The sequence below is a fragment of the Diadema setosum genome, chromosome 22 (assembly GCF_964275005.1).
Source record: "Diadema setosum chromosome 22, eeDiaSeto1, whole genome shotgun sequence".
NCBI classification, from domain to species: Eukaryota; Metazoa; Echinodermata; class Echinoidea; order Diadematoida; family Diadematidae; genus Diadema; species Diadema setosum.
In genome coordinates, this window is record NC_092706.1 from 30,046,729 (window position 1) to 30,057,657 (window position 10,929).

At 39.9% G+C, this 10,929-nt stretch overlaps 1 protein-coding gene across 1 annotated transcript; it reads right to left on the bottom strand.

Annotated features, from left to right (window-relative positions):
• Window positions 1-1,804: 1,804 nt before the first annotated feature.
• Window positions 1,805-10,429, bottom strand: LOC140245296 (uncharacterized). Its single transcript, XM_072324880.1, has 5 exons — window positions 10,279-10,429; window positions 8,379-8,445; window positions 6,066-6,226; window positions 4,910-5,149; window positions 1,805-4,191 (listed from the first exon to the last, which is right to left on the bottom strand). The coding sequence occupies exons 1-5, from the start codon at window positions 10,427-10,429 to the stop codon at window positions 1,805-1,807; spliced, it is 3,006 nt and encodes a 1,001-aa protein (XP_072180981.1).
• Between the last annotated feature and the right edge of the window lie 500 nt (window positions 10,430-10,929).

Consider the following 10,929-nt stretch of genomic DNA (forward strand, 5'->3'; position numbering starts at 1 on the left):
TGTCTTTTTTTATGCAAATTACTCTAAGCTTCCATTTAAGGTAGGAATTTCCATCTCGAGATTAACTCTGGAATTTTTTTTTTCGTTAATTTAGAAAGGGTTTAGAAACCACTTTCCGTTTAGAATTGAGAGTACAAGGGGTGTTTCTACTGTCTCTACACTATTCGATTTTCTCCATTTTCTAGCTAATATGCAGAAGGAGAGAAAGTAGGCGATAGAGGAAGAAGTCCAGCAAGGGCAACTTCACTTTCCTCAACTGAATCGCAGAACCCCAGGGGTAAAGAAGTTTGATCAAAGTGAGAATACGAAAGTCTTGGACTAGCAGAGCAGCTGCTTCATATTATCACATGATAATATCATCACAAAAGAATGACATTGGTCACAAGTTTGTAGGCAAGTAAAGTAAGCCGAGATGTCATCGCCTCGCAACTCTCGCTAAAATAATTGTATTTGAACCATCAAGACGCGTCAATAATCTAGCAATCATCACCAATAACAGATAAATATTGCTTTTACAGTATGAGCATTACAATTCTTGGGTCATTTGATTCGCAGTATGTCTAATGGAAAATGACATTTTTAGAAAAGAAGTAATTGCAGAATGTCAATTTCAGAGTTATAAAGTGCGGTGACTCTTTAGGCCTCATTGTTTCGTGAAAACGTGTGAAACGTTAATCTTCCTTCATCTTCTCACTTCATGTTGATTTCAATGAAACTTTCTGTGTTGCTTTTTGCTGAATGCTCCATATAAGTGAAGTGGAATGGAGTTTGATCATTACAGGAAAGAGACAAAAGGAAAGTTACAAACGCCTTAAACAAAACGCAATTTCTTAAATTAAGAAAACAGGGAGCTAAGCTACAGGATTCTATACATGTGTATCATGACACAAAAATGCAAACGGTAAGGAGTATTTTTTTTTTTCAACTCACTGTAAGCACAGCCACGGTTTCATTCGACGTCAGTCTCTTCCGTCTTTGTGCTATTCTTGCAGTACGCCCTCTACGGTAGCAGTCATCTCCACTAAGGTTTCTGCAGGTGTACGTGTACACTACTTCTGCATCTTCCCTCTCAAGAAAAAGCCATTCGAATGACAGCATTTGCACATACACAAGCTTTTATCTATCTTTGACAGACCATGTTTAGGTTAAGACGTTGGTTTGCTGGATCCTCGGCAGCTGTCCTGTCTTCGTAACGAGTTCGGATCATGTAGTTGTGGCAGGTGAATGTGGTCGTGAACATAACCAAATACAAGAAAAGATTTGCCGTAACTCCCGCAGCATGTATTTCTCAGATACATGATAACAATGCACTGCAAAACTTAAGATTCAGAGTGTAGTTCCATGTTCCGGTGATGCGCTTCAACAAAATGTCATCCTTTTCAGTGCTGGACATGACTATTGTTAAGTCGAAGATCGCAGAGTAAGGAATCACGTACAACACGTGAGGGAATTTTCATCCTTTTGAAAATGAAGTTCCTTGGAAAATCTGGCTTCACAATGATCCGTTTATGGATAGAAAGAATAAGTGTCTCAGTATTTTGCTGAAATAAATCTTCTGCGTCACAATTCAGAATCGCACTTTGATCTCATTTTCAAAAATAAAAGATGATACAAACTATTGCACTGACCTGCAGGCAGCGAGGAATGTTTTTGTATTGCACAGGCAATTGCCACATCTACACAAAGATGATTTTTGTCTTTTATTTTTTTAAATACTCGCCAGATACGTATTAAGTAGATGAATTAGATATGGCCTTACACGATTTCAGGTCAACGAACAGGGAGACGGTTTGATGATTGAAAGTTAAAGTTCTTGAAGTACAGAAGCTTTGCTCTTTCCATGTACCCCCGGACAGTGCGCTGAGCTGAAACCACTGTCAGTCCTAGACAGGTGTAAATTAGTTCGCACATCGTCTTCGTCCGACGTGCTGCAACTAAACTTGAGTACATCATTGTGTTTTCTTTCCATGGATGCAATATTGCTGGTTACTAGAAGGGTTATTTCTTTGCTTCCTTCGGCGGTGAGTTCTACATTCATTGTCTGCTCTGCTTCACTTTCATCTGCTTCAACGAGTTGACTTTCCGCTACAGAACCCTTTGTGGGTTCACCACGATGCTTACACTTATCATGGTTTCTGTTCCCATGCATTGCACGCTCATTTCGACACAATTCACTTCGCGTTTGGCTTTCCAAGTTGACAGTCCTTTCTGTGAGATAGGAAGCGAGACCTTCGTTGCCCGATCCATACTGAGAATGAGAAGCCACTTCCTCCTCCAAATCCTGTAGGAGACCGAGCGGCGAGTCAGCATCGTACTGGGAAACTCTACCTGAGTGATACCTTTTGGAGTTCATAGCCAGAAACCCTTCGTCATCTGACGAGGAGCTCAAAGTCTGTCCGGGTGGAAATTGTTGGCTTTTATCTTGAAGGTTTTCAGACTGTTTGCTTGGTGAAGAGTCGCCTTCACGATCCAAGGAGTGCGAAGAAACGATTTTCTCTGAGTAAGATTTGATCAAGTTACTCACGCCCTCAAGCTCTGGTGGGTAACTTTCGTCACAAGAAGACGAATCGGTAGATGAGATACGAGATCTTGACCTGGTGGCAAAGCTGTGTCTGCTACGTCCGGAGCGAGTCCGCTGATGAAGGCTACCGCAGCTATGCCGCCTTGTCCCTTCACGTGTTTTCGGAACGCTCCACGTGGCACTGTCTGGAAAGGATTCGCCTCCGAAGTCTAACGACCTGGTGGCTGGTAAAGGCCTTCGACGAGTTCTTTGGGTTTTGAGTTCTTGACTAAACAGACTAGTCTTCAGGAGTTCGCGAAGTGGAGTTCGTTTGACTTGGCTGCCTTCATCAATATGTCTACTGGCAGAATGTTTTTCCACGTTATTGTTGTTCTGATTGCCGTTGAGGCTTGGTTCAGTCGTATTGTAAGAATTCAAGATGACGGAATGATTAACTTCGCCTGCATTGGTCTCACTGCCTTGAACGGTACCTTTGATATTTCCCACAAGTTCCGCCATGACCTTCAGAGAATCCTCTAAGCTACATTGTCCCCACACTCCCGAATCTGCCTGGTAAGTGGACGCATTAATGTTCATATCTGATCCATCAAAGCCTTCCCCATTGCTGTCTGACACTTGAATCAGATCTGTCCTAGCCGGTCTACCTTTCAGTCGCCTGGACGGAGTGCTGATTCTTGAACTGCCTTCTGTATCAGAGTTTGGAAATCTCTGGACCAAAGAGTCTAATTTTTGTCTCAGCTTCTCCTCTGCCTCGTTCTCGTTTTCATCGTAAGAAGTTAGATTGAGAAGGTCGTCAATGATGTCCAAACAAGTGTCTACCTTTTCTGTCAGCTCCTGAGCTTTTTCCAAATCTAGACGCACTCTTTCCGATTCATTGGGGTTCACAGATTTTCGCTTTCTACTCGCTTGACGCTTTTTCCTACTTTTTGATGACTTTGGCCTTGAGAATTGTTTTCTGAAGTTAACATCATCTTCGTTTATTTCGGAATTCTCATCATGCATTGCAGATTGCTTCAGTCCTACAGGAGACCTTGAGCTACGTCTGACTAACCTTCGTTTCTGTCCCCTCTCACTATTTGTCTCCTGTGCTTTTGTGCAAGCTTTAATGTTTTGCGGATGATTTGTATCGTAACTACTAATGTCGTTCTGAGAACTATCAGTTGCATTGGCATCAGCTGATATAAAGACTTCGGAGTTATTCGCATCTTGGGTCGTCAGGCTTTCAGATAAAGCGATGTCAGTTTGTAGAGTCTCGGAGGAATTTCTCTTTGCATTATGACAAGTTTCCCCATTCACTGAGTTTATATCCGCTTGAGCGTTTCCGTTAACTTCTATCACTGACGTACTCTGTGCAGGATCTACTTCAGGGGGTATTGATTTGCTTCCCTCTACTGGCGACTCGGATACCATTACTGCTTCGATCATCTTTTCGGTATCTTTATTTGTGTCGACATCCACTGCGATGCTGCAGTTGGCCGTTGATGTTTCCTGAGCGACATCATCGACATCTAGAGCCTGCTCGTCGTCGATGCCGTCTAAGTAGTCTTTTGCGATGATACCCGTGTCACTCTCAATAACTAATGGAGATTCAACAGGTGCATCTTCAAGTCTCTCTGGGAGTGGTGTCCCCGAACTGACAAGCGACGCACTCCTTGGTCCGATGATCTCACCTAGATACGGAAACATTGAGTGGATTGTGGAGATTTAAATAACTTGTATTTAAAAAGACATTTACCAAACAAAAGTATTAAAGTGTACTTTTTATACATGAAATGGCCTTCGCAAGGTTTTGAAATAACAAGGAGAAACAGTTATGATCTTATATCAAAACATAGTTTCGGATAAATTGAAATATCTATTTTTTCTGTCTCTGCATTATTTGTCACCTTCGAGTATACGTCAGTTTCAATCTGGGTTGTTGTTGTTTTTTTTTTCACTTGATGGCCGAAAATGGGCTCTTAGGCAAAGGCAAACTTGTGGTCTAGAATGCTACAACACCCACAGTATACGTACACTAAAAATTTGTATGTTAGGAAGATGTTTTACAAATCAGTCTATTCTCGTACCCTGGTTTCGTCCAAAGACACTTTATGAATAATTCATTACTACAGACTGTCGTAGTAGAAACACCTAGTTTCATTTCATTCGACATAGTCAGTAATCTCCAATGTATGTTGTTCCTTTTTCAAGTGGATTTTGAAAGTAACATATTACGTTCTCTGAGTACGCAATACATCCGTAATAATGTGCACAATTAATCAGATTTTGAATATGATTATGCCATTGTATGCTGCAGTTCAAACAGAAAGTATTCTTATAATATTGTGGTCAGTTATTTGTTTGTTCGTTGGTAAGTCAAAAGGATCTCACAGAACCGTCATGACATACCTTCTATTCTAAGTAGACATGAGCAGAAAGCCTGGCCATGTGGATTAATTGCCACACACGTGTACTCCCCACCATCACGGACTGTAGTCTCATTAACATCCAGGATGGAAACGAGTGCGCATGCGTCCGATTCTTCGCTGGTCCCACCGTCGGCGTAGTTTGCAACACGGATGCGACAGGAGGCTTCCTGTTTGACGGCTTTCCCTGAAGCGAACCAGCTAATTTCCGGCAGGGGGTAACCTGAGGCAATAATGATAGATTATAGCTCACATCTTCTTATCTGTGTTTCCGTGTGAATAGCTGACAGCAATGATGCGCTCCTTAGCTTTGACGATGAAAAGTTTTGCTATGGTTTTCAATGATTTTTCAGCTGTTGTTTGTATTAAGATTTTCGGATGCACGGGAATGCAGCATGGAAAAGCCGCAAGTATTTCATTTATACCTAATGCCTGCGTATGATGGAAAATCTGAAATGTATCATACACCCAGCAGGCACAATCACATTACAATGAGAATTAACATGTTTTCACGAGGTTTATAACAGTATTAAGGAAGCGCCTCTCTCTCTCTCTCTCTCTCTCTTTCCTATTCTAGAGTAAATAATGACAATTGTTCCATGGTGGGGCAAAAGAAATATTGAAACACTTCTGAATTAGATCTGGACTAGTTGTATGGAAGGGGTACGCGGTATTTGTCACCACTGGAAAAGATAAAAAAACCACAGAAACAAAAAAAAGAATCCTTCTGAGGGACAGATTTACACAGAATGTGCAAATGTCCCTAAGTCAGTGAGATTGTAAAATATATGGCAAACTTTGGGGAGATAATGTTATGTTTAAACCAAATTCAAATTATTGCCTAACTCCACTGTTTTCAGTAAAAGTTTTGACGAATGAATAATTTTAATCCTTCCCTCTCCCTTCGCCTTCTGTTTCATTCTTCCTTGATATAGGAAATGGATTACAGGAGTGATCAAACTTTATTAACCGAATTAAGCTGACGAGTTAAAACAGAAATACAACTGCTGCAAAGCCTTTCAAGCGAACCATGTGTTAACAAGTAGAATCCGCTCGCTATTAAAAGGCAACGAGGGGCGCTGGACGTGCCCTGCGCACCCGACGACTAACACTATCACTCGCTTCTCGGCCCGACTTACCGGCTATGCAACAGACAAATCTAGCCTCGCCCCCAGCTGGGCAGGTGTTGTTTCGTGGCTTAATGATGAATCGAGGCGAATGATGACGTAAATTGCTGAAGTCCGTCTGTGCCATTGTGTCGTCAAAGGTAAAGGTTCTCTCTAAGACATCTTCCTGTCCTCTTTGTGGATGTATCAAAACAAGAGAGGAAAAAAGAAAAGTAAGGAATCTTTGTTGACACCCATCTCATTGTTACGTAACAATGTGTCGGAACGGCTTGAAATGCTTCGCTGATTCACGAAATGAAACAAAAATTTAAATAATGATAAAATTGGGCTGTATTTTGTTATCTTGGCAAAAAAATTAGTGATACCAATGTGACGATAAAAGACATATATTTACAAGCCTCTAGACTATATCTGTGACGTCAGAGATGGCGTTTATAACGAAAAGAAAATGAAAAGAGTCTTTGTTGACAACCATCTCACTATTATGTAACAATGTGTCGGAACGGTTTAAAACAGTTTGTAACAAATTACAATGATTATAAAAATTGGCTCTATTTCGTTATCTTGGCGACAAAAAGAAAAAAATACAATAGTGAAACTGATGTGACAATAAACATTATAGTCTCCACTCTGGAATTTAATGACTTTTTTCTGTGACGTCAGATATTACGTTTTTTAATGTCGTTGACGATGCAAATGTTTACGGTCTTTTCACAGAGAAGTGACAATTGGGGCGATTACGCGAGATGACGTACATAACCACAAACCCTGTCATTAATAATCTTTTTGGTAATTCATCGGAGCAAATGATGACCAATACGTCGATTGCTAATGATTATTTTTAGTCATTAAACAAGACAGAAAATGCCAGATTTTATTACACTGTCTAGATTAGTTCAAGATCTTTCCAGTACAGTTTATATCTCATTCATGTTTACAGAGCAGTAGAGCTTCCGTCGCTACAAATGTAGCTTACACTTTCGATGCATAAATTACAGGGTCATCACCAACAGTCTAAAAATGGCAACAGACGTAAAACTAATCCCAACCGATGATCTGTGTAAAGCCTCTGGGGTTTCAACATTTCCCACATTTCACATTCGTATCATCTGCAATGTTAAGAGTTCCCACCTCTATTCAGACTACGATGAATACAACTTCTTTCATTGCGAACATAGAATTAGGCATTACTCGGTTTCTTCATTCAATATTTTCCCATCAACGTATTGATAAGAAATATTTATCCATTAGAAAAATTCATAATTTCCAAATTGATGAGTAAATCCCTGCTGTCAAAATACTCTGTGCAGGGTGTATTTTGCCGTTGTTTGTTTAGTTTTGTTAATTATCATCTTTATTGTTATTTATAGACCGGAAATTAATTGTGTTGCTCCTGGTAACGCCTATCCCACAGCTTTAGGAAGCAACTTGTTAGTTTATCTGAATTCAAGCCTGTAGATTGGGTTGTTCGCGACGGAGGGTAAGCTTTTAACATAATAATTGGCAAAAATTAATGTAATGCAATACGTAACGTTTTCCATTAAGCTGGATGTCTGCCTCGACGGACGGACTGATACATGTTTATATGAACCCTCCCGAATTATTCAGTCAAAGACATAAACTCGGCCAAAGTAATATGGTTGAAAGATAATATCATTGATTTTCTGTTTTTAGAGCAATCCTCATGTTTAAAAAAAAAAGTTGATAAGTTGATGGTACAGGTCTAGAAAGAGGAAGAACATCACATTTACAAACAATCAGATCGTGCTACGCATATATCGAAATCCACGACTTGTTTTGGCCCAATCCTCGTTTCCCTTTAAAGATCATTCTCAAAATACTCACAACCACTCTATCCAAAAAATGCGGTTCTATTAATTTAAGGTCCCGTGAAGCTGCACTTGTTTCTAGGCTAATTTTCTTTTCCGTTGTGACGTCGTGTATTTACAAGTTTGTGTACTAATTACCAAACTTACACGTCCACAAACCAATGCATAAGCCCATAGAGAACATCACACACATACACATACCTGCACTCAACGCTCACACTAATAAACAAAACGAAGCCGAGAAGGTATCGTGGACTATCACGTTACCGTATTGCAGTCTCGCGCTCTAGTAACTTTACTTAAACTCTGCAACACAGCAGTTGTGTCGTAGCGAGCGTGGCGAGTGATACCACTAAATTCATAATTATCCAAAGGTCCAAATCTTCGAGTTTCTCTTTATATCTGAGATACCTGATGATTCTGGCACAATTGGAATTTACGCTTGGCTTTGAAAATATGATATACAAACACTGAAAGACTTGTCAAAGTTTCTTACCGGTCTGACAGCTCTGAACATGCGGTCTCATAGTCTTCAGTGTCGTCTGAAGTAACATCAGGGAAACCTATGGTAGGAAACGTAAACACAAACCCAGAAGATGAGAAAACAGATTTCCTTGGCTTTGACCCGGAGGAAACCTCAGAACGATTTAATGAGAAAGACAGACAGACGAATCTCTGGAACCATAAAGTCACGTATAGAGTCTTCACACTGCCATCTTCTCCCAGGGAGAAGAGAATGAGAATGCAGGTGTGAGTAGTTTCAAACCTCGACCTACTTAAATCTTAACTCCATCCAGAGATTCGACCTCCCCAGCGGTCACTCAACATTGGACGGGAAATGAACGCATGCATCGTTGGGTCCTTGATGAAAGACTAGCCGCATATAACATTAAAGGAGGACAATATTTCATATATACCTTCTATGTTTACTAGATAAAATCTGGTAACATATGCATAACATGTGAGATAAGACTTTCTATGTTTGAAGGTTAGGTATGAAAATTAACGAAAAGATGAATTTCAAGTGTTTTTGTTTAATCTTTTATAGGTAAGTTCTGTTTGAATAGGTACAAGAAAAATCTATGGACTCGATCTCAAACCATAATACATCTTTATCTCAATTAGAGGTTGAGTGATTTCACTGATGATCATAACAAATGTATAATTCTACTCTACAGTGATTCAAATCTCTCAAGAATTCTATCATAGGTCTGCAAAGTAGGTTGACTTCCTTTGAAGGGATGGTATGGTATTGGTGGAGATGAGGATTGGGCTTTTACCTTTTTGCGAGATACCAAGAAACCACTTGTGAAATAGTACAGGGCATACCATTCTAAGAGGAATTCAAACTTTATTTGATGAAAATCGATTTTAGAATGGCAAGGACATCCAAAAACAAAATAAAACATAGCAATCCTAATAAAAGCGGATCCAACTTTTTATTAGGATTGCTCTGTTTTGGGTATCTTGGCCATTTCAAAATTTCAATTTTCATCAAATAAACGTTGAATTCCTCTTCTAATTACATTCTCTTTCATATTTCATAAAAAGGTTTTGCTGTATCTCATCCAAAAATGTTAGAAACCTGAAGTTAGATCTGAGCCAAAACTATACAATCCCTTTAAAGCCTGCGTGACTTTGACTTTTGAATCTTTTGGGGGAAACTTTAATCGAGGATGTAGGGTGTTAGTCAAATCCAGGCTTGGCAGGTTAGTAAAAACCAGGGCTTGGTGATTTCCGTCGAGAGAAAATATTTCCTTCCCAAGATCACAAGAAGACTTACTTCTACAGGATCATTGCATTACGATGATGGGGAACATCATTATGCCATCAGAACTTTGTTAAGATAACGACATTATCAAGAACTGTGCTAGCAGTAACAGCAAAGGAAACATTTTACGATAATAAAGCTTAAATCAACTTTAACGCGATGATAATATTTAATCCAATAATTGTAACGCATGGTCAGTATATCCTGAATAAACAAACAGTGTAGATAGACACAGAGTGTAGATAAAGATTGCTAACTGATCATTAACTGATAAACAAAAAGAAGAATCGGCTGCTGAAACAATGTCCTCTCTTTGCATGCGTCCCTCTGTTTTGTTATTTTTGTTAACATGAAGTGAAGGAGGCAAAACGGAAATGTTGTGTTAGAGAAACATCCCTGTGAGCACACAGGAAATGAACATTGCATTCCTTTGCGGGTAGCGAGGGACAAAAGGAGTGAATGGTTGCCATGGAGATCAGTCAATGGTTAAATCCTATAATCAAGGATACTCGTCCGATAGAGGTCTAACGCTGGGGGCTGGTTTTCATTTAGGCGGATTTGTGTTGGAATTTTCTTTCTAAATCAGAATCTAAATCTATTGCATGTGCAAACTACGGTTACATACTGGTCATCTTCGGACTCGACATCGCCAGCATTGTCGGCCCATTGACGTAACGAGTTCTCGCTGGTGGAGGGGAGTTCGGAAAGGACGTCCCAAGTGACATTGATGAGGAATCTCCATGCTTACGAAGCGGTGGTGGTTTCTTTTTCGACATCGAGCTGACGACGTCGTCATCGTGGTGCCACAGCAGGGACGCGTTGGTTGACGAGCGAGAGATTGACGGTCCCAGACACTCGTAGATGCTCGAGTTCGTCGACGTTATGGCAGAATGCTCTACTTTCATCTTCTCCCCTGGGCGATGAAAAAGAAAAACCGTGACTAAAGTGTGGTTCCTGATTAACACAGTAGACATGATTGAACATTTAAGTCTTTCCTTATCAATCGTAATTATAATGTCAGAAACGAAAACTGTATAAAGATACAGACGTTACAAGTCGATGCTCATCTGATAAAACCGTTTTTTTTTTCACTCTGTAAACATTTTTTGACGTACTTTTATTTCAGCCAGTCAGGACAGAGAAACACAAACCTTGAGTACATACCAGCACAGTACCTAATATGAATACGAATACACATACAACGTGCAAATATATGTGACCTATAGTGATTGCCGTTTTCATGAAATGGTGCCTTTATGTTAGTTACCCATAAATA

Bases quoted from the DNA above. Each gene is read 5' to 3' on its own strand.
- LOC140245296 (XM_072324880.1), bottom strand. From the start codon at position 10,429: ATGTCGAAAAAGAAACCACCACCGCTTCGTAAGCATGGAGATTCCTCA. The intron at 8,446-10,278 runs GTATGTAACCGT...TTCCTACCATAG, and splicing joins GTCGAGTCCGAAGATGACCA to GTTTCCCTGATGTTACTTCA. The intron at 6,227-8,378 runs GTAAGAAACTTT...ACATCCACAAAG, and splicing joins TGTTCAGAGCTGTCAGACCG to AGGACAGGAAGATGTCTTAG.